At 44.6% G+C, this 25,102-nt stretch overlaps 1 protein-coding gene across 1 annotated transcript in view; it reads left to right on the top strand.

The window, feature by feature from the left end:
- The window catches only part of LOC124803451 (pyrethroid hydrolase Ces2a-like), a 61,933-nt gene that overhangs the window by 987 nt on the left and 35,844 nt on the right, over positions 1-25,102 (top strand). The window contains exon 2 of the mRNA XM_047264639.1: positions 14,798-15,001. Within this exon, the coding sequence (XP_047120595.1) occupies positions 14,798-15,001 (204 nt within the window). The remainder of the gene's footprint in view (positions 1-14,797; positions 15,002-25,102) is intronic.

Raw genomic sequence — 25,102 nt, 5'->3', positions numbered from 1 at the left:
AGTCTCTTTCGAATGTGCTTCTACAGTTTTGACATGTACCGAAGTTGTTTGGCCCAGGGGTACGTAATTCATAAACCAGCTTCTTAATTTCTGTAAAATGTATCCATTTTTCTTTAGCTATACTGATAGAAAGCGATTCAAGACGAGCTAAACAATAACAGTAATCAACATTCTCTTCTTCACTAAGTGACTTTTTCGTTCTTATTTCTTTTTACTTTATTACTTATGTCTGAATTCGCGTCATTTTCAGTTGCTTTTCTGAATAGACCCTCCATTGACTTTTTTTCCTGCATTTGCAGCCGTTCTTCAATGTTTATTTTGATGGGTAAATTTGTTAAAACTGACATACCTCTTTTTCACGAGTTATTTATATCTGAATCTGTACTATTGTCAGCTTTACATCAGTTTTAGTATAAGAGGTGACTTGTGCATATTGTTGGGCCTTAGGACAGTTAATAGAATTTGCCGCACAAAGATCACATGACACCGTTTCGATTTTTTTTGTTGGCATTAAACCATAATATGCACTAACATCTTGAAGAACATACTGCCTTAATTCCTCATTGTCATCATCACATAAAACTTTTCTGTATGGAAAATAACTGTTTGTGGATGAAAGGCCAAACTATCTTTTCTTCATAAATTCCGTCCTGGCGAATTTTCTCACAAGATCTTACGAAAGATTATCAGTTGCAGATGTCTGAATTGATGATCGCACCACTTTACTTTCCTCACAACTCTAAACATGATTTTTACAGCAACATCTTTTTACGATTTCTCACCATCTTTACCTGAAATAAGCAGAGAAATTACTAAAGAAACCTGACAAGGCAGGTTGTCACATCGTCGAAATTTGTTTTATAACCAACCATTAACAGACTTTTCAGACAAAAACTGAGCTGAAGAAACAGAGCTTAAGCCAAATGTTGAAACAGAATAAAATTTATCAACTGCCATTATATATATGCATGCATGTACATATGTATAGGATATTCTTCCAAACCCCTGGATAGATTTCTGTAATATTTAACACACAAACAGCAAGCTTCGGAAGTGTCAGCACAGTGGGGTTCATAACTTCCTAATTCGAACAGAAGTGTAGATAAAGACAAAATCGTGTTTTCTCAGGCCCTGCCGAATAGGCTGTCCTGTGTGGCAGACACTATGTGGCTGCCTTATCGACCTGCTTTGCAGGGCAGCCTATACATCAGGGGAAGAAACGGTTTTCCAGTCACAGATGTGTAGGCTGCCTTAAATGTCAGGCATTTTGGGTAGCAATAGTGCTGACCTGCTTTCATTGAGATGCTTTGTGTGGCAGGGGAGAAAAATGGTTTCCAAATTGATGTGTAGGCTACAATCATGATAGGAATGTTTTCAGAGTAGTGTGTGTCAGCTTTATCGACCTACAAGTGCAGATGGGCGCAGCTGGGAGAACGTTGACATGGACAGAGAGGGGGATGGACAGATTGAGGAAGCAGGAATGATTTCCAGAGTGAGTGAGAGGAATGGCAGGGGATAGACAATGAGAGAGGCCTGGGATGAGAAGGATGGAAAAGGTGGATAGGTGGAGGGGGCCAGGAGGTGAAGGGGGTAGACAGAGAGAGATGGACAGATATAGAAGAGAAGGAGGATATGGACTGGGAGAGATGGGTAGTGAGAAAATTTAGAGAACTAGCATTTGACGCATACATACATTTCAACATACATTTCGTCTAAGAACCACGAAGATACGATACGAGAAATTAGGGCTCATACGAAGGCATTTAGACAGTGGTTTTCCTCTCGCTCTGTTTGCAAGTGGAACAGAGAAGGAAATGACTAGTAATGGTACCATACGGTGGCTTGCATAGTATGCATGTAGATGTCGATATTTGAGTCGCAAAATATGATTCTAATTTACCTTTAATTTGTGATTTGGGCAGAGTGACTGGATTAGCTTCCGGACAGAATTTTTTCACTAAATGAAAGACGTCAGCACGAGTATTAGCAATAGGCCTAAGGAAAACTTTCCGCTCAACATCACTTGATACATGATGCGGACCAAAATGTTGTTCCAGCCTGAGGATAATTCGGCTAGGCTTTTTGGTCGAAAGACAGAAGTGATGGCAGCGTCATCTTAAACTTGTTTTTGCCACGTCGCTTCCGAGCTTCCAGTTTGGCCGAGCCCACCACAAGCAGGTCTTGCGTGTTGCAGAGTTGCTGGAGAGGGAGCATCATTGCCTGCAGTATATCTGGTTGAGCAAAGACTGAAAAATATGGCTCAGAAGAGGATGTGATATTAAATTAAACCTTCCTGGAAAGGATTTGGGGCTAGTAGTCCACATACAAAAAGAAGTGAATTGAAAGTCCGCGCTCTAAATTAGTGTTGCCGCTAAAATTGTCAAATGCACTAGCCCAAAATCTGTTCGCCAGTTGAGATGTACTAGCGGAAATAATTTCTGAATTCCTCTTGAAATTTGTCTCTAGTTATGGTGGCGGGAACGATCCTTCGAATCTGTACAGCCTCATCACAAGCTTACGTTGTGTTCAGCAAAGGTAGGTGCCCAATAGGTAACAGGAAGCGAACACCTTGCCACGGATAACCGTACCTAAAGGGAAGTGATTGCTTGCACACTAGGTACAAACTCTTCACAGAGCAACACAACCAGAAGAGTCATCAAGCAACACATGAGAAAAAAATAACACTCATTTATTAAGTAAGGCACTTAGCTTTGGCCTCCAGAGAAAGGTGGCACTGATGTAAAGTTCTGCGTTGAAGTCAACCCAGCACAGTAGATGATTAGTAACTGAACTTGAGTTTGGACTGCTATTCAGAGAGCTCAAGTTCAGTCTGTCAGTAGGTAAATCCTGTGGCTATCACTTCGACAAATGTTCGACACTCGGCGTAAGTTGTCCGACAGCTAGAACTGGTCAGTACTGTAGGGAGTTTATAGCCAACTACAGAGCTGGAGAACCGCTGGAATTGGGCTATAACTGGCCCAGTGTTCAAGAATGGCTCTGAGCACTGTGCGATTTAACTTCTGAGGTCATCAGTCGCCTAGAACTTGGAACTAATTAAACCTAACTAACCTAAGGACATCACACACATCCATGCCCGAGGCAGGATTCGGACCTGCGACCGTAGCGGTCGCTCGGTTCCAGACTGTAGCGCCTAGAGCCACTCGGCCACTCTGGCCTGCTGGCATGTAGCGCACTCTGGTGTTAATCATCCCGTTTACATGCGGCTCCCGAAACCGGATTTCGTAAACCGATTTCCAAACACCGCTTCTGGGTGCTCATGTAAACACTTCAAAATCGGTTCTGGGAATCCGCCTCTAGTTGCCGGTTTTCTAATTTCGCAATCGATTTACGCTCCCACGTAAACACGTTTTGAAACGTGCTTGAGCTGTCAGGTTTCGTCTTGTTTTTAAAAATTTTCGGCTAATATGGACGGAATGGCTTTAGTACGGTGAGGGGTAAGTAGAAATATTAGACTGCAGCTGTTTACAATTTCGTCTAATTGAAGAGAGATAACGATTGTGCTGACTAAATCATAGAATTTTCCAGGCGCCGTATTTAACTGGGCTAGCAAATCCGCTTCAGACCTTAAGATGCAAACACGACAGCGAAAAACGGTTTCTGACATTCGGTTTTCACGTTGCGGATGATGTGTCGCATGTAAACGTAGTGAATGGCGCGCACTGCGGCTGGCGGAGAGGCAGAAGTGTGCAGTGTTCTAGAACAGACACTATTAATGCACAATAGAGTTGGGCAATACGATTCTTTTCCCGATTCGATTCCTATGATTCAATCTCAAATTACGAATCGATTCCTACGATTCGTTCACGATTCTTTCATGATTCATTCTAGTCTGCGATGGCACGATTCTTACGGAAGGCAAAAAGTTCTACATCTGACTCACAGGTGGCAGGACATGTCTGAAATTGTCAATGGGGTTAGAATCGAACTGTGTCGTGATAAGATATACCAGAAATAGTTTATTTATGAGTAAACATGCATATGACGTTACAAGTGTGATTCTCGATTTATACGTGTAATACCTTAATTGATGATAGATCACGTTTCATTTGATTGCATGTATTGTTTTATTTCGGTATGCCAGGAAAGAGGAGTAGATTTGTGCAAAAGGTGGTGCAAAATTACGTGGTATGCCAGTTTGGTTGTGTGGCTTGAACGTATCTAACTACAGACGTCTGTTTTATAGTAACAAAATCTAGCAGTGAGGCAGACGTGGTTTGGCTCATATCATCCTATGTTTTCCTGTGCTAAGATGTCTTTCCAAGTCCACATCACCCTTGTAATTCATAACGCAGCTGACAGCCTTCCCACAAGGCAAATTTAGCTTAATTTTAATTTCTTCTAAATACAAAGCATAGGTATTTTGCTTTTAATTTGTCTGAGAGCTTGCCGCTGTCACTACTATTTACGTGAGAAGACGACACCGCCAAGTGCCAGCTTGGTTTTCACGAGTAATACTACGGCCCACGAACTTCGTTAGTTCGTTCCGAGCTTCCTTTGTTCACACGCATCCTCCACTTGACTGCCATCTGGCGGTCGTAATCATTCGGCACGACTCGGCATGATTCGGAAGTTGCCTTCGAAGCATAGCGTACTTATAATCGATGAATCGTTGGAACTTGGAATCGTCACGACTCGGAAACACGCAATCGTTCTTACGATTCTTTTGAACGACGATTCGTCCGTATCACGGTTCGATTCTTACGATTCTTTATTTAGAGTCGTTCAAATGAACGACTCATTCACGAATCGCCACAACTCTAATGCACAAGTCGTCGTATGACTGAGCGACCCAAAGGTGCGTTCGGAGACCAGCTCGCCATATGCCGTACAACAGCATGGGAACAGTCCGCTGCGTAGCACGCAGGTACGTACAATGCACCAATAGGCTCATGTCTCTTACTGCTGCGTTCACAGTGACACCGACACTAGTCGTCAGAAGCTGTCGCCAGAGGTCGCCCGATAACATCGGAAGACAGCTTGCACGGTGCGTCCGATCTCATTCGTCAGTTTCTGGCAGGGTCGAGCAGGTTAGGTTAATTTGCAATCTATTCTCCATATGAAGTAAGTTAGATTTTAACCTCCATGGGTAGGATGGATACCACGACGCTTCTGTGCTTGGAGACGAGTGCTGCATTGCGGCGGATGCCATTAAAAAGGTGCCCAATGAGCTGCACTGAAGAACCAAAGAAACTGGTACATCTGCCTAATACCGTGTAGGGATCCCGCGAGCACACAGAAGTGCCACAACACGACGTGGCACGGACTCGACTAATCTGAAGTACTGCTGGAAGGAACTGATATCATGAAACCAGTAGGGCTGTGCATAAATTCGTAAGAGTACGAGGGGGTAGGGATCTCTTCTGAACAGCACGTTGCAAGTCATCCCAGATATGTTCAATAATGTTCATGTCTGGGGAGTTTGGTGGGCAGCGGAAGTGTTTAATAAATTTCCTTTAATTAACGTCTGTGGTCACAAACTTTTTGTTCACAGATTACCGTTTTCGATCTATTAATGACCATCTTGAGATCTGCGGCAAAAAATATGAGAAAAACATAAATACACTCGCAGGCTGTCTACAGCTTAAAAACAATAAATAGACCATTATGAAAAGTACTACTGACAAATATACGCATTAGTGCGGTTTAAGTATGAAGAGGCATACCTGTGTTTTAAAAAACAATGTCCTAATATACTGCAGCCATAGTGGCATCGTCGAATGTTAAATGCAGATTCAGCACCAGCATCGTCAAATATATATAAATAACAGCATATGCACGAGTCATGTTGTCAGTAGCACTACTATTCAAAACAAGCTGCCGTACTGTATCCAAAAGATGTTCGTGTTGTAAGTTCACAAGATGTCGCTACTGTAGGCATACACTAGTTTTCAGTGATTAATTAAACAGCGTAAAATAAAAGGGGGATACAATCGTTGAAGTCTGTAATGGGCTTATAAGGTATAAAACGCATTACAATAACAAGAAGCGATGAAATAGAACACACCAAAAGTCAGATTGTTAAAAAGAGGAAGAGCTGCGAGACAGTAATTGACATATGCTCAAGTGCCAATATTCTAGATAGGACATAAGTAATAAACATCGTTCATAGTGCAGAAAATAATATAAAAACTATAAAACAAATAGCTAAAGAAGCCACAATGAAAGAAAACATAGTGCTGCACGTACGGGTCACTGTTTTACTCGCAACAATGTCGCAGCTTGTGGAAGTGTTTAAACTCAGAAGATTGTTCCTGGAGCCACTCGATAGCAATTCTGCAGCTCTGGGTGTCACATCGTCCTGCCGGAATTGCCCAAGTCGGTCGGAATGCACTTTGGACGGAATGGATGCAGGCGATCAGACAGGACGCTTACCGTACGTGTCACCTGTCAGAGTCGTACCTAGGCGTATCAGGGGTCCCATATCACTCCAACTGCACATGACCCATACCATTACAGAGCCTCCACCAGCTTGAACAATCCCCTGCTGACATGTAGGGTTAATGGATTCATGAGGTTGTGTCCATATCCCAATCCGTCCATCCGCTCGACACAATTTGAAACGAAACTTATCCGACCAGGCAATATGTTTCCAGTCATCAACAGTCCAGTGTCGGTGTTGACGGGCCCAGGTGAGGCGTAAAGCTTTGTGTCGTGCAGTCATCAAGGGTAAAGGAGTGAGCGTGCGGCTCCGAAAGCCCATATCGATGATGTTTTGTTGAATGATTCGCACGCTGACACTTGTTGATGGCCCAGCATTGAAATCTGCAACAACTTGTGGAAGGGTTGCACTTCTGTCACGTCATCGTTGATCCAGTTCTTGCAGGATCTTTTCCCGGCCGCAGCGACGTCGGAGATTTGATGTCTTACTGGATTCCCGGTATTCACAGTACACTCGTGAATTGGTCGTACGGGAAAATCTCCACTTCATCGCCACCTCGGAGATGCTGTGTCTCATCGTTCGTGCGCCGACTACAACACCAGGCTCAAACACACTTAAATCTTGATAACCTGCCATTGTAGCAGGCGCAACCGATCTAACAACTGCGCCACACACTTGTTTCTCATATAGGCATTGCCGACCGCAGTCGTATTCTGCCTGTTTACATACTCTGTATTTGAATACGCATGCCTGTACCGGTTTCTCTGGCGCTTCAGTGTATATCTGTCGCGAAAAGAAAGTGTGGAGTACTGTACATTGGGTCTTCACTTATTGTAATTACGACACAAGTTTTACGAAATACCCATATATTACGAAAATATGTACTTTCAACGATACACTGCACTAACGATCTGTCCAAAACATTTTGTTTGGAGTACGGCTTATTATGCTACAGTGGCGATTTCGATGTATTAATGTTTTGCCAATGAGTTATGGGCGCATAATACTTACTTTACCTGGTGAAAGTATATGTTTCTATTGTTGTGACTTAGCAAGACAGCCAAGTCACAATGAGAGGAAGCCGAAAGGCACGCGTTAAGCTCACGCAGACTGGCGTGAGGTCTGGAACAGGACAATGTCTTGAGAATTGCAAATAAAGCACGTAGATGATGTAATACTTAACTTTAATCCATAATCGGTGTACATCGCTCTTGTACAGATATAATCTCCATTTCAATATACACTGGTAATGGCGCCTTGCTAGGTCGTAGCAAATGACGTAGCTGAAGGCTATGCTAACTATCGTCTCGGCAAATGAGAGCGTAATTGTCAGTGATCCATCTCTGGCTAAGTCGGCTGTACAACTGGGGCGAGTGCCAGGACGTCTCTCTAGACCTGCCGTGTGGTGGCGCTCGGTCTGCTATCACTGACAGTGGCGACACGCGGGTCCGACGTATACTAATGGACCGCGGCCGATTTAAAAGGCTTCCACCTAGCAAGTGTGGTGTCTGGCGGTGACACCACATCTATTATGTGATGAATGGATAAAATTTGTATGTGAGTAAGCAAGTATTGTTTAATCAATGAAAAGCTCACTTTAGTGTAAAAACGGTGTATATTAATGCAATATTTGCGGTAGGTATTTTTTCTTCTTCTTCTTTCTTTCTTTTTTTCTTTTTTTTGGATAATCAGATTCTAGTACTGGAAAGTTCACTGCAGTTTGAACACTTATTCAGTGGATTTGACAAGGACGTAACAAGATTTCTGGTGGCGGTATTATTTCAAGTTCAGTTCAGCTTTTAATAAAGAAAATAAACTGTATTACAGTGTCTTTTAGAGCACTTGCGCGAAGCATAGCTCCATAATTCGATGTAGAATAAATTAAACATTTTGTTGTATTTGGAGTGCAAGAGTGTATTACAGTGTCTTTTAGAGCGCTTGCACGAAGCATAGCTCCATAATTCGATGGAGAATAAATTAAACATTTTGTTGTATTTGGAGTGCAAGAGTGAAAATATTAGCTTTTAAATTAGAATTTAGGGCATGGTAAATAACATCCAACATATCATACAAAAACACTGAAACTGAACTTTTCAGAACGAGGTGTAGTCCCAATAATTGGAAAGATGTTATCGCCAGATGTCAAATATCGACGGGTCAGTTCTCGTTTTACCGGTACTTGAGTCAGAATTGTAACTTTAATGAGAGTACAGGATTTTTTTTTAATAGAGCTCAAATCACATCTCTAGGCTGGCCCTAGAAATCTGTTTTGCTGAACTTATTTGAAGTTGAGCAGATATATGCCAGTAAACCGTCAGTGACTGTCATTCAGCATACGCGTGAAAGACAAGCACGAAACCTGGAGTAAGATACTGTGAACGCCTAAAGCACTGTAAAGTGGAAAAACACACGAGCACCACGTTAGCAAACCAGCTCATTGAACAGAATAACCAGGCTACTGGCATAAAAACGCCAGTAAGCTGTAACAATAATTCGTAGACAGCTAATGTCCACGTACAACAACCCAAAAAGATCCACTTCAGTAACTTTACTCCTAAGATGCACCATCCTGTTCAATGAACAAATTATTTTTCGATGCTATAATCTACACATAGAATTTCCGATAAGCATTCCGCCTACTTGTGGTTTCTAATAAACCTGCGATTTTAGTGCATAGATTGCGAGCTACACTACTGGCCATTAAAATTGCTACACCGCGAAGATGACGTGCTACAGAAGCGAAATTTAACCGACAGGAAGAAGATGCTGTGATATGCAAATGATTAGCTTTTCAGAGCATTCACACAGGGTTGGCGCCGGTGGCGACACCTACAACGTGCTGACATGAGGAAAGTTTCCAACCGATTTCTAATACAACAAACAGCAGTTGACCGGCGTTGCCTGGCGAAACGTTGTTGTGATGCCTCGTGTAAGGAGGAGAAATGCGTACCATCATGTTTCCGACTTTTATAAAGGTCGGATTGTAGCCTATTGCGATTGCGGTTTATCGCATCGCGACACTGCTGCTCGCGTTGGTCGAGATCCAATTACTGTTAGCAGAATATGGAATCGGTGGGTTGAGGAGGGTAATACGGAACGCCGTGCTGGATCCCAACGGCCTCGTATCACTAGCAGTCGAGATGACAGGCATTTTATCCGCATGGCTGTAACGGATTGTGTAGCCATGTCTCGATCCCTGAGTCTACAGGTGGGGACGATTGCAAGACAACAACGGTCTGCACGAACAGTTCGACGACGTTTGCAGCAGCATGGACTATCAGCTCGGAGACCATGGCTGCGGTTACCCTTGACTCTGCATCACAGACAGGAGCGCCTGCGATGGTGTACTCAACGACGAACCTGGGTGCACGAATGGCAAAACGTCATTTTTCCGGATGAATCCAGGTTCTGTTTACAGCATCATGATGGTCGCATCCGTGTTCGGCGACATCGCAGTGAACGCACATTGGAAGCGTGTATTCGTCATTGCCATACTGGCGTATCACCCGGCGTGATGGTATGGGGTGCTACTGGTTACACGTCTCGGTCACCTATTATTCGCATTGACTGCACTTTGAACAGTGGACGTTACATTTCATATGTACTACGACCCGTGGCTCTGTCCTTCATTCGATCCCTGAGAAACCCTACATTTCAGCAGGATAATGCAAGGCCGCATGTTGCAGGTCCTGTAAGGGCCTTTCTGGATACAGAAAATGTTCGACCACTGCCCTGGCCAGCACATTCTCCAGATCTCTCACCAATTGAAAACGTCTGGTCAATGGTGGCCGAGCAACTGGCTCGTCACAATACGCCAGTCACTACTCTTGATGAACTGTGGTATCGTGTTGAAGCTGCATGGGCAGCTGTACCTGTACACGGCATCCAAGCTCTGTTGACTCAATGCCCAGGCGTATCAAGGCTGTTATTACGGCCAGAGGTGGTTGTTCTGGGTACTGTTTTCTCAGGATCTATGCACCCAAATTGCGTGAAAATGTAATCACATGTCAGTTCTAGTATAATGTATTTGTCCAATAAATACCCGTTTATCATCTGCATTTCTTCTTGGTGTAGCAATTTTAATAGCCAATAGTGTATATCCCGATCATATTTTTTATCCTCAGGATGCCACAAACTACTCCTTTGACTGAACGTATCTGTTTCCCACAGTCAATATTTCGAGTCGTGTCGGCCATTATGGCAAAAAAAAAAAAATAATAAAGTGATGTGAATTTCACCGATTGTCGGCTGCATTGTGACCGCGCACGTAATGGCGTGCAGATTTGAAAAGATCGGCCGTCGTCCGTCGATGTCGGTGCTACTGTGACTGCAGCCATAGAGAGTGGTTAAACATGGCTACGCCGCAGTACACATAGCAGAGGTACAAACTGGGTAGTAAGGAGCAAACAAACGAAGTTAAAGGTAGACTACTCTTAATAAACTCATCTTTATGCATGTATTAATAGACGATTTTTAATTGTATTGTTTCAAGCTATATAAACAGTCATTTTTATATAATTACTAGGGCTGTGTTTGAACACGACTCGAATTGTTCAAACAGTTTACGTCACAGTTCGGGAAATTTTGGGTTCTGTTCGATGTTTTCATCGGCCTGCGATCTAGTGACGTTTGTTGGTACTACTGCAACATGTCTTAGAGAGTTTTTAATACAGTGTCAAACACGGACTGAAATATCTTCTAGGGTGCAGCCTATGCGTAACAACGACAACTAACAAATAAATAAAAGACTTGAATCATGATTCTGTCCAATTCTCGAGCTATCGCTCGTTCAGCGATCTAGTGAGATCTGATGGTGCGATCTCCAAGACGGGTCTTGCCGCTGTAATTCATTCGCACGATAAAAATGCCAATCACTTTATTACGATGCACTTCGGTTGTCGGCATTTATTTCCTGATTAATCGTCTTGATTGTTTTATCTGAATGTTGCCATCTTGTGTTCAAATTGATTAAAATCTGATAAAGTTTTTATCTGCTATTCTAATTTGTGAACAGGGACTGAATTGCTCATTTGCAACCTATCGTTTCCGCCTCTCATAAACAAATAAAATATTATACTGGGTTGAGGCAAGCAATATTTTCTGGAGGACAATATTTTCGTCTTTGTCTGTTACCTTTACTTCAGAATCAGAATAAATATTTATATACACTACGTGATCGAAAGTTTCCTGATACCTGGCTGTATGGTGTTCGCCCACCCTTAGCCTTGATGAAAGCTTCCACTCTCGCAGGCGTACGTTCAATCAGGTGCTGGCAGCCCGATCTTCACGGAGTACTGCACTGAGGAGAGGTTTCGATGTCGATCGGTGAGGCCTGGCATGAAGTCGGCGTTCCAAAACATCCCAAAGGTGTTCTATAGGATCCAAGTCAGTACCCTGTGCAGGGCAGTCCTTTACAGGGATGATATTGTCGTGTAACCACTCAGCCACAGGCCGTGCATTATGAACAGGTGCTCGATCGTGTTGAAAGATGCAATCGCCATCCCCGAATTGCTCTTCAACACTGGGATGCAAGAAGGTGCTTAAAACATCAATGAAGGCCTGTGTTGTGATAGTGCCACGCAAAACAGCATGGGGTACAACCCCCCCTCCATGAAAAACACGACCACACCGTAACACCACCGCTTCCTATTTTCACTGTTGGCACTACACACGCTGGCAGATGACGTTCACTGGGTATTCGCCATACCCACACCAAGCCATCGGATCGCCACATTATCTACCGTGATTCGTCACTCCAAACAACGCTTTTCCGCTGTTCAGTCGTCCAATGTTTACGCTCCTTACACCAAGCGATGCGTCGTTTGGCATTTACCGGCGTGATGTGTGGCTTATGAGCAGCCGCTCGACCATGCAGTCTCACCTCCCACCTAACTGCCATAGTACACTCAGTGGATCCTGATGCAGATTGGAATTACTGTGTGATGGTCTGGATAGATGTCTGCCTATTACACATTAGGACCCTCTTCAACTGTCGGCGGTCTCTGTCAGTCAACAGACGTGGTCGGCCTGTACGCTTTTGTGCTGTACGTGCCCCTTCACGTTTCCACTTCTCTATCACATCGGAAACAGTGGACCTAGCGATGTTTAGGAGTGTGGAAATGACGTAAGTGACACCCAATCACCTGACCTCTTTTGAAGTCCGTGTGCCCCATTCTGCTCTCTCACTATGTGTAATGACTATGGAGGTCGCTGATATGGAGTACCTGGCAGTAGGTGACAGCCCAATGCACTTAATATGAAAAACGTATGTTTTTGTGGGTGTTAGGATACTTTTGATCACATAGAATACATCATTCCATACTGGTACTGTACGTAAATTGTAAATTTGTGCAAGCAGAATACGAGTTTGTGCACTGGTAGTATTTAATCCCATTTCCTCCAGTGTTTCAGGAAATTGTCATATCTGAAGCAGAGCCATAGCTTATTGTTGTGGCTAGTTCGTAGTTTCTTGCTTATCTCTTGTCCCCGCACCGCGCTAGTCAAATGTCATGTGATTATTCGAATTATCTCGATACTGTATCGAACGCTGCAGCGTATCGGGAAATATCGAGCCTGTTCGAATGCGGGTATCGTTCGCCCAGCCCTAATAATTACAATTATTTTGCTGATTTTTGTAACTAATGCAAAAGTCTCACATTACCCAGTAGTGCGGCAAATGACAGTATAGAGACAAGTTAGAAACGTTTCTTTTTGTTGGAAACTGCAAAGTAGTATATTAATCAAATAATCATTGTTACATCTTTCTTATTGTGGGGTATGTAATAAAAGGGCATTTGTATTGGAGATTAGTAAAACTCACAATCATTAACAATAAGACACGCAAATTTACCTCTTTCACTGTCAAAGCAGTCCCTACCCTATCCAATCATTACACGAAGGACAGTGCATTGTACTTTCTTTGCAAGTTCTTGTTGGTAAAGAACGCCATGTCTGCACTCTAGGCAAGCTGGGAACGGAAGAACTCTACCGAGAGTTCTGCCAGTCTGCTCTTTGGCTTGGTTTCCGCTCCCGCAAAATCACTTATGCCAATTGCAGCGCAAGTCACGTTAATCATGTCGCTTCCCAGCGCCGACGAATGCCTGCTCTGGGAAGTGAACAAATTCCCACAAAATTTCCCTTCCTCTCAACTTCTGTTATTAGCTCCTCCCAGGCCACCCATCAAGGTTAGCCTCTACACAACACCAAGTTTTCCGGAATTCTGACTCCCAGGAGAGTACTTCAAATTCCTTGGTCCTACGTTCCCATCAGAGGCCGGTGTTTTTCATTCTGTCGCTCTTCACCTGATTTACTTCAGACTCTGCGGACCGTGAATTCAGCGTGAAGTTGCTATAGTCACGAACACGGATATTTTGACCTCTGTTGACCGTTTGCGCAGCTTTCTCACATGTTTCACTGAAAACAGGACGACGGACATTTATCAACAGGTGTACAAGTTCTCCGTCTTCTTCCCTGTACACCAGCATGGGGTCAACCACCCCATCATCTTAAGGCACCTGGAGTCTGCGCCCTGTTACCACTTTCTCAGAGTTTGAGCCGCCCTAAGCTGCCTATTGCTGCTTCCCTTTGCCGCTCCCCAGCCGGCCGCGGTCAACTCTGAATACTTCCTTGGGATAAACTAGCATCCAGTAAATTGACGCATTTCCACAAAATTTTCATGTCGTGTGAATTACTTTAAAATCATCACCCAACATTAATTATTCCAATACGTCCATACTATACCCTCTACAAGATGCATTGTGCCTTGTCAGTCATTTTTGTTCAGCCCTACTGTTCGCTCAACGTGAGTTCGGTGATCTTTAATGACTTCATGTAAGGGGCATAGTTCTTGCCATCTTACAACATACGTTTTAGGATGGGTCCGCCTTCATCAAAACACAGTTTTGTTTTATATCCCAAACATGTTTCACTGCAGTTGCAGTATCATCAGTGGGCATTTATTTTATGGCCTTTTACCATATGGTGTGGTTTTCCTGAGGTATTTTGTTTTTATAGTGCCTGTTTTTTTTTCACAGTTTGTCATGTTTTCTTTTTTCCTCATCTTCTTCACTGTGAAGTTCTGTATAATGAGCTGTCTCTGTCACTGTTTACGAGCTGTAGAAACAGCTTGTTAAAGCAAGCACGGACAAAAGGTCTTCAACCTCAAGATGATTAAAAGATCATTGAACTGGATAAGGTGTGTAACTGGAGTCTTTGTCACTAAGGCGTGAAGTACAGGTGGTCCTCACGTAGGCTCACCATCCAGTTTGAAATCTTTGTGTCAGTACGTATCAGTGCAGTGCTTAGCCTCCTCCAGAGGGAAACTGTAATTGTAGAAATATATCCTGGATTCTGGGCTTCTTACGCCTACGCTGTTTCGATGTACGTTGTGTGCCCCAGGAGCCGTCGCAACCGGTGAACTGGACTGGAACGAGGAACGCCACAGCCTACGGCCCGGCCTGTGTACAGTTCTTCTCTTCCGGAAGCTCCAGCCTACGCCATCCCGCAGCTGACGTCGACCCCGTGCTGGTAGCGGCGGCGGCGATGGCGACTCCGCTCAGCCAGAGCGAATACTGCCTCACCATGGACATCTACTCGCCGAATGTAAGTCTAGTTCGCTCAGCGCCTCTAAGAATGAGCAGACCTCCAACATTCGTCTTCAAGGGTGGACTGATAATGCAACTCTCTTATTACGTCCAAAGAAATACAAGTTTTTTTTTTTTAGGTTAGTTAGGTTTAAGTAGTTCTAAGTTCTAGGGCACTGATGACCTCCGATGTTAACTCCCATAGTGCTCAGAGCCATTTGAACCATTTTTTTTTTCAATTTTTTTTTGTTCGTTTGAAACAGAAATTAATTAGTAGTTCTGGATAAACCCACCAACGGCAGAGCCGTCATAGACCCGAAGGCTGGTTTGAATTCCACAGAGCTTTACGCAGGTGCATCCATATAAATGATTGCATTCTTTTGCCTTCTTCGAAACACTGAACTGAATACCCAGGTAGTGACAGGGAAATCTACAATATAGCACAGACTCTGAGGCGAGGTAAATCTCGGTAGTTTTCACTGGTACAAATCGCTGCTAGAAGTGACCTCGCCTAGGGAGACAACCACGTGATCGGCGAGCGTGGCCCCGCTGCGCGCTGTCGGACGTGGCGAGCGAGTGCGCATGCGCGATGCACTTCTTTAAGGTACGTTTATGCTGCAGCCGTGCTGCCGGCGGCTCGTTGCTGGCCCCACGGGGGTGAAACTCGTATAGCGCTTTTCGGTAATACGATCTGGTTCGCCGCCAGGTCGCTTCGAGCTCTACATGTTTATCAGTCCGTCATCTCGGTTCCTCATTGGCTGATTTTAAAGTCTTACGTATGTGATCTGGTTTCGTTCAAATCAGATGTCGGTTTCAGTCGTTATGTTCCTGATTACGATTCTGGTGCGCGTATTGTACTCTTTGAATTGCGTTCTAAATACTTTGATCGTATTCTGTTAGTTATGAATCCGTGTGTGAACTGTTTCATTTAACTCTATTTTTATTCACGTCTGTTTTTCGTACTTTATTGCATTTAAAGGAGACCTCCAAGTTAACAGCTTTTGACGTAATAAGTATTCAGCTTTATTACGTCTTGTATGAGTATGTAATTCTGCTTTGAATGGTGTTGCATCTCCCCACCGAGAATGATTTGCAGTCTTAGTAACTGAAAAGGTAGTTACAGTGCCAGCAAGGCTACTATTAGGCAGCAAAAATATTCTACTGTGGTACTGTACGGTGTGAGCGTACTTCCACCATGGCGAATGCTACTGCATGTAGTAAACATTAGTTACAAAGATGATGATGATGATGATGTTTGGTTTGTGGGGCGCTCAACTGCGCGGTTTTCAGCGCACGTGCACGAATGATGATGAAATGATGAGGACAACACAAACACCCAGTTACAAACAATTCACTAGTACATCCAACCGTGAAGTCATGAGAGTGTGTATTATTTGCTTTGAAATTTGCATTGGAGTGGGAGGATGATTCCATTACACTGATTTCTGCCAATTTTTTTTTTTCTAATACCTGTTAATAATGTGTGAACACATTCATGTAACTGTTGTAGTACGTTTAGCATTTGCAGGGAAGAATGCTCTAGTCACTATGACTACTGGGCACACTCAGTTGCAAGAAACAACAACATTCAAAACGGAATTACATACTGATTGCGTGACAACATGCATTGAAGCTGAATACCAGTCCTGTCAAAAGCTGCTAACAATGAGTTCTCTGTTAAATGAAAGAAACTATGAAAAACGGAAGCAAACAAAAATGAAGCAGAATGTTGCACTGTAGTTACAATGGAATTAAATAAAGCAGTTCACACACAGTTTCGATAGCAGGAACGTACATCTGTAGTCTAGCTCCGCAGAACACGTTTGAGAAAACCTCTGAGTTTCACATGAAACAAAACAAATATGGAATCAATTGCTGCACCAAATATTATGGCTGTCATAAAAAATCTAGCTTAATACGAGCAACGCGCTTACAGTCCATTTCAAAGAGTGCAATACATACAAAAAGTGCTATCAGGAAGAGAATGAGATGAAATCAGCTTCCGTGTCATGTCATGCCAGACGATTTTTAGCTTTTGACATGTGCTACACGTAGGTAAAAAGACGAGGGCTACTAGAAATCCTTGGGTAACATAAGAAATATTGAATTTAATTGATGAAAGGAGAAAATATAAAAATGCAGTAAATGAAGCAGGAAGAAAGGAATACAAACGACTCAAAAACGAGATCGTCAGGAGGTGCAAAATGGCTAAGCAGGGATGGCTAGAGGACAAATGTAAGGATGTAGAGGCTTATCTCACTAGGGGTAAGATACACTCCTGGAAATGGAAAAAAGAACACATTGACACCGGTGTGTCAGACCCACCATACTTGCTCCGGACACTGCGAGAGGGCTGTACAAGCAATGATCACACGCACGGCACAGCGGACACACCAGGAACCGCGGTGTTGGCCGTCGAATGGCGCTAGCTGCGCAGCATTTGTGCACCGCCGCCGTCAGTGTCAGCCAGTTTGCCGTGGCATACGGAGCTCCATCGCAGTCTTTAACACTGGTAGCATGCCGCGACAGCGTGGACGTGAACCGTATGTGCAGTTGACGGACTTTGAGCGAGGGCGATAGTGGGCATGCGGGAGGCCGGGTGGACGTACCGCCGAATTGCTCAACACGTGGGGCGTGAGGTCTCCACAGTACATCGATGTTGTCGCCAGTGGTCGGCGGAAGGTGCACGTGCCCGTCGACCTGGGACCGGACCGCAGCGACGCACGGATGCACGCCAAGACCGTAGGATCCTACGCACTGCCGTAGGGGACCGCACCGCCACTTCCCAGCAAATTAGGGACACTGTTGCTCCTGGGGTATCGGCGAGGACCATTCGCAACCGTCTCCATGAAGCTGGGCTACGGTCCCGCACACTGTTAGGCCGTCTTCCGCTCACGCCCCAACATCGTGCAGCCCGCCTCCAGTGGTGTCGCGACAGGCGTGAATGGAGGGACGAATGGAGACGTGTCGTCTTCAGCGATGAGAGTCGCTTCTGCCCTGGTGCCAATGATGGTCGTATGCGTGTTTGGCGCCGTGCAGGTGAGCGCCACAATCAGGACTGCATACGACCGAGGCACACAGGGCCAACACCCGGCATCATGGTGTGGGGAGCGATCTCCTACACTGGCCGTACACCACTGGTGATCGTCGAGGGGACACTGAATAGTGCACGGTACATCCAAACCGTCATCGAACCCATCGTTCTACCATTCCTAGACCGGCAAGGGAACTTGCTGTTCCAACAGGACAATGCACGTCCGCATGTATCCCGTGCCACCCAACGTGCTCTAGAAGGTGTAAGTCAACTACCCTGGCCAGCAAGATCTCCGGATCTGTCCCCCATTGAGCATGTTTGGGACTGGATGAAGCGTCGTCTCACGCAGTCTGCACGTCCAGCACGAACGCTGGTCCAACTGAGGAGCCAGGTGGAAATGGCATGGCAAGCCGTTCCACAGGACTACATCCAGCATCTCTACGATCGTCTCCATGGGAGAATAGCAGCCTGCATTGCTGCGAAAGGTGGATATACGCTGTACTATTGCCGACATTGTGCATGCTCTGTTGCCTGTGTCTATGTGCCTGTGGTTCTGTCAGTGTGATCATGTGATGTATCTGACCCCAGGAATGTGTCAATAAAGTTTCCCCTTCCTGGGACGATGAATTCACAGTGTTCTTATTTCAATTTCCAGGAGTGTAGATACTGTCTACAGGAAAATTAAAGAGACCTTTGGAGAAAAGAGAACCAATTGCATGAATATCAAGAGCTCAGATGGAAACCCAGTTCTACGCAAAGAAGGGAAAGCAGAAAGGTGGCAGGAGTATATAGAGGGTCTATACAAGGGCGATGTACTTGAGGACAATATTATGGAAATGGAAGAGAATGTAGATGAAGATGGAATGGGAGATATGATACTGCGTGAAGAGTTTGAGAGAGCAATGAAAGAGCACTGAAGGCCCCGGGAGTAGACAACATTCCATTAGAACTACTGACGGCCTTGGGAGAGCCAGTCCTGACAAAACTCTACCAACTGGTGAGCAAGATGTATGAGACAGGAGAAATACCCTCAGACTTCAAAACGAATGTAATAATTCCAATTCCAAAGAAACAGGTGTTGACAGATATGAAAATTACCGCACTATCAGTTTAATGAGTCACGGCTGCAAAATACTAGCGCGAATTCTTTACAGACGAATGGAGAAACTAATAGAAGCCGACCTCGGGGAAGATCAGTTTGGATTCCGTAGAAATATTGGAACACGTGCGGAAGTACTGACCCTACGACTTATCTTAGAAGCTAGATTAAGGAAAGGCAAAACTAAGTTTCTAGCATTTGTAGACTTAGAGAAAGCTTTTGACAATGTCGGCTGGAATACTCTCTTTCAAATTCTGAAGGTTGCAGGGGTAAAATACAGGGAGCCAAAGGCTATTTACAATTTGTACAGAAACCAGATGGCAGTTATAAGAGTCGAGCGACATGAAAGGGAAACAGTGGTTGGGAAGGGAGTGGAACCGGGTTGTAGCCTCTCCCCAATTTTATTAAATCTGTATATTGAGCAAGCAGTGAAGGAGTAACTATTAAAGTCTATTGAGAAGAAACAAAAACTTTGAGGTTTCGCCGATGACATTGTAATTCTGTCAGAGACAGGAAAGGACTTGGAAGGGCAGTTGAACGGAATGGATAGTGTCTTGAAAGGAGGATATAAGATGAACATCAACAAAAGCAAAACGAGGATAATGGAATGTAGTCGAATTAAGTAGGGTGATGCTGAGGGAATTAGATTACGAAATGAGACAATTAAAGTAGTAAAGGAGTTTTGCTATTTGGGGAGCAAAATAACTGATGATGGTCGAAGTAGAGAGGATATAAAATGTAGACTGGGAATGGCAAAGAAAGAGTTTCTGAAGAAAAGAAGTTTGTTAACATCGACTATAGATTGAAGTGTCAGGAAGCCGTTTCTGAAAGTATTTGTATGGAGTGTAGCCATGTATGGAAGTGAAACGTGGATGATAAATAGTTTGGACAAGAGGAGAATAGAAGTTTTCGAAATGTGGTGCTACAGAAGAATGCTGAAGATTAGATGGGTAGATCACGTAACAAATGAGGAGATACTGAGTAAAATTGGAGAGAAGTGGAATTTGTGGCACAACTTGACTAGATGAAGGGACCGGTTGGTAGGACATATTCTGCTGCATCAAGGGATCAGCAGTTTAGTATTGGAGGGCAGCGTGGAGGGTGAAAATCGTAGAGGGAGACCAAGAGATGAATACACTAAGCACATTCAGAAGGATGTAGGTTGCAGTAGGTACTGGGAGATGAAGAACCTTGCACAGGATAGAGTAGCATGGAGAGCTGCATCAAAGCAGTCTCAAGACTGAAGACCACAACAACAACATGTGCTACATCGCACTTATTTCAAGTTGATAACTACCACACAGTGGAAATTTCAATAATAGCTTTTACAAATAAAAAAAATTACTGTCAAAAGGTAACACAGATGTTATTTGCAAAATTTTGCATGACTCTGAACACCAGCAGCGAAAAGTTAAGATTTCTCAAATATATTAGTTTGCAAGGTCACAAAAACCTTTCACATTCCAGGAACTCATAGTCTAGTAAAACTACTAGGCCTAACTGTGATGAATAAATGAAAATATATTGTCATCTAAATCGCGTATTTCGAATTAAAAATAGGGAATTTCGCGCCGTATTTCTCGTATTCAGTGTTCACTGTAAGCCGCTTGTAGTTCTGCTGTCGTTCCCTGTTTCCGTGTTGTAACACGGTCCTTGCACTTCTGATACTTTGCTCGACTTTCTGCGACTGGTACACCACATCTCGCCGCTCGCAGAGCTCCTGTCGCGTCTGCACCACACACGGCGTCCCGGGTTAGATTCCCGGTCCGGCTGGGGATTTTCTCTACCCGGAGACTGGGTGTTTGTGTTGTCCTCATCACTTCGTCATCATTATCATTTGTGAGAGTGGCTAGATTGGATTGTGAAAAGAAAATGGTCTGTCTATAAATTGGGACTATCTACGGGCTCTGATACCGCGCAGTTGAGCGCCCTACAAACCAAACATGATCATCATCTGCACCACAGCCTCGCTGCCGGAAAATCACTGCTTGTTCGTCGCGCAGGTGTATCGCTGCTCTCCGGGAATCTTTACCGTGCGTTCGTCCGCATTGCTAGCTGAGTGGATTCGAAATGGTTCAAATGGCTCTGAACACTATGGGACTTAGCTTCTGAGGTCATCAGTCCCCTAGAACTTAGAACTACTTATACCTAACTAACCTAAGGACATCATACACGTCCACGCCCGAGGCAGGACTCGAACCTGCGACCGTAGCAGCAGCGCGGTTCCGGACTGAAGTGCCAAGAACCCCTCGGCCACCGCGGCCGGCGCTGAGTGGATTGCTTGCAGTGTTTGAAGCAAAACAATGTCCTCGGCTCCGTCTGAGATGGTAACAGTTGTTCGTGACGCCAAAAATGTGGTTATGAAATAGTACGAAGAGAATCTACACTACTGGCCATTAAAATTGCTACACCTAGAAGAATGCAGATGATAAACGGGTATTCATTGTAGAAATATATTATACTAGAACTGACATGTGATTACATTTTCACGCAATGTGGGTGCATAGATCCTGAGAAATGAGTACCCAGAACAACCACCTCTGGTCGTTATAACGGCCTTGACACGCCTGGGCATTGAGTCAAACAGAGCTTGGATGGCGTGTACAGGTACAGCTGCCCATGCAGCTTCAACACGATACCACAGTTTATCAAGAGTAGTGACTGGCGTATTGTGACGAGCCAGTTGCTCGGGCACCATTGACCAGACGTTTTCAATTGGTTAGAGATCTGGAGAATGTGCTGGCCAGGGCAGCAGTCGAACATTTTCTGTATCCAGAAAGGCCCGTGCAGCACCTGCAACATGCGGTCTTGCATTATCCGCCAGCCGGAGTGGCCGAGCGGTTCTAGGGGCTACAGTCTGGAACCGAGCGACCGCTACAGTCGCAGGTTCAAATCCTGGCACGGGCATGGATGTTTGTGATATCCTTAGGTTAGTTAGGTTTAAGTATTTCTAAGTTGCAGGGGACCGATGACCTCAGAAGTTAAGTCCCATAGTGCTCAGAGCCAATTGAACCATTTTTGCATTATCCTGCTGAAATGTAGGGTTTCGCAGGGATCGAATGAAGGGTAGAGCCACGGGTCGTAGTACATATGAAATGTAACGTCCACTGTTCAAAGTGCACTCAATGCGAATAAGAGGTGACCGAGACGTGTAACCAATGGCACCCCATACCATGACGCCGGGTGATTCGCCAGTATGGCGATGACGAATACACGCTTCCAATGTGCGTTCACCGTGATGTCGCCAAACACGGATGCGACCATCATGATGCTGTAGACAGAACCTGGATTCATCCAAAAAAATGACGTTTTGCCATTCGTGCACCCAGGTTCGTCGTTGAGTACACCATCGCAGGCGTTCCTGTCTCTGATGCAGCGTCAAGGGTAATCGCAGCCAGGGTCTCCGAGCTGATAGTCCAAGCTGCTGCAAACGCCGTCGAACTGTTCGTGCAGATGGTTGTTGTCTTGCAATCGTCCTCATCTGTTAGGGATCGAGACGTGGCTGAATGATCCGTTACAGCCATGCGGATAGGATGCCTGTCATCAAGACTGCTAGTGATACGAGGCCGTTGGATCCAGCACGGCGTTCCGTTTGCCCTCCTGAACCCACCTATTCCATATTTTGCTAACAGTCATTGGATCTCTACCAACGCGAGCGGCAATGTCACGATACGATAAACCGCAATCGCGATGGGCTACAATCCGACCTTCATCAAAGGCGGAAACGTGATGGTACGCATTTATCCTCCTTACACGAGGCATCACAACAACGTTTCACCAGGCAACGCCGGTCAACTGCTGTTTGTGTATTAGAAATCGGTTGGAAACTTTCCTCATGTCAGCACGTTGTAGATGTCGTCATTGGTGCCAACCTTGTGTGAATGCTCTGAAAACCTGATTATTTGCATATCACAGCATCTTCTTCCTGTCGGTTAAATTTCGCGTCTGTAGCACGTCATCTTCTTGGTGTAGCGATTTTAATGGCTGGTAGTGTATACAGTTCACACTAGCAAAGGAACTTTGCATCGTAATCAGAATAACACAGGCGCTACACTATCGTATTTATCTGCCGATACCGGGCAAGCGGCTTCCAAGTGCAGCGTCTGACTTGTACAGGAATATACATAATGGACGTTCGAGTACGTCGTAGACGCGTGGTTGACGACATATGACATATGGAAATTTGGTGTGGCCATGAGTCGTGCACGGATAGCCTAATGATAAGGCGAGCGCTCGCGATAAGCGGGTAATCTGGGTTCGAGTCCTGGTCCGCCACAAATCTTCGTTGTCGTTATTCCACTCTACAGCTGATGGCAGTCATTATTCGCAATTGCGAATTCATTTGATTTGTTTCGTAACGCCTGCATCGTGATCAGAATAACACAGGCATTGCACTACCATGAAACTGATAACGGCTGCGAGAGAGGTGTGATGACTAGGGCCCGGATTTTAATTACCTAAAAAACAGTGAAATATGCAAGCATTTATGACCGAAAACTTACATATGACCTTAAAATAAAATATGACTTAATAGAAGTTTATTTAAAACATTCTTGTTTGTTTGTTTAATTTTTTATTCACCATAAAGTAATACAAAATTCACTTCTCAAAATATTTTAAGTATAATTCTTTCTTTCTGTAGAGTTTGTGGCTAATTTGCACCTATTTTTTGAATGTCTGAATGTTTTATTTTCTAAACACAAACTACAGTGAAAAGATCATCTATCGAAACAGTAAAACAATGTTTATATTTTTACATAGTATTTAAAGCGTTTCACATTATTTAATACCGTATGTCAATCTTCAGTATCTGCAAAATTGCACTGGATCACAAGGTGCATTTTCAGGTTTTCCATTGTCAAAGAACTGGGCAACGGCCTTGCCGCAGTGGATACACCGCTTCCCGTGAGATCACCGAAGTTGAGTGCAGTTGGGTGTGGCTGGCACTTGGATGGCTGACCATCCAGCTGCCATGCGCTTTTGCCATTTCTCGGGGTGCACTCAGCCTTGCGATGCCAATTGATGAGCTACTCGACCGAACAGTAGCGGCTCCGGTCAAAGAAAACCATCATAACGACTGGGAGAACGGTTTGCTGACCATACCCCCCTCCTATCCGCATCCTCAACTGAGGATGTCACGGCGGTCGGATGGTCCCGATGGGCCACTTGTGGCCTGAAGATCTACAGCTGTCGCTCAGGATAGTTTTGTACCTGGAAACCGGAGTGGCCCAGCAGTTCTAGGTGCTTCAGTCTGGAAGCACGCGACTGTTGCAGTCGCAGGTTCGAATCCTGCCTTGGGCCTGGATGTGTGTGGTGTTCTTATGTTAGTCAGGTTTAAGTAGTTCTAAGTTGTAGGGGACTGATGACCTCAGCTGTTAAGTCCTATAGTGCTTAGAGCCATTTGAACCATTTGTACCTGGAAAAGCTCCTCTCCACTTCACAAGACGCCACTGGAGCACATTTGAAGGCAGCCAGGTTACGGGAGTTCAGCTTTGTTTCAGTATCTTCAAATGTTGCGGCATTCCCTGAAAGACTGTCACTAATTTTGCACAGTGTAGAATATCCAGGAGTCCGTTGGAGAACGCTTTGCAATTTGGTTTTCACTTTGTCAGCCACATGACCACGAGCTCGACCCAACTCACTGCTCAGCAGCATTAAGCCAAGAGCCCCATCCTATAAGAACAGATAAGTGGGAGGGGCGTTGAAGGTGCTTGTTCCTTGAATTTATGCACCTGTAGCGGAGCCTTCACATAGATTCTCTTGCCACAGGAAATTAATTTGTCCACGTGAGGGTAATTTGATCGCACCTCTTCGGCAACTCTGTGCAACGCATGTCTAGACAAGTAGTGTACACAATACTGGGGTATATGAAGCACCATCTGTTACAAGCAGCAAAACGTTGTCTCTTTTCACACCATCCGACCACAGTAGCTTCAGAGCGTTGTGAAACAAAATAGCAATCATCGAATTGTTTACTCTATCGAGAG

The sequence above is a fragment of the Schistocerca piceifrons genome, chromosome 6 (assembly GCF_021461385.2).
Source record: "Schistocerca piceifrons isolate TAMUIC-IGC-003096 chromosome 6, iqSchPice1.1, whole genome shotgun sequence".
NCBI lineage: Eukaryota > Metazoa > Arthropoda > Insecta > Orthoptera > Acrididae > Schistocerca > Schistocerca piceifrons.
This window is presented reverse-complemented; position numbering and strand designations above follow the sequence as displayed.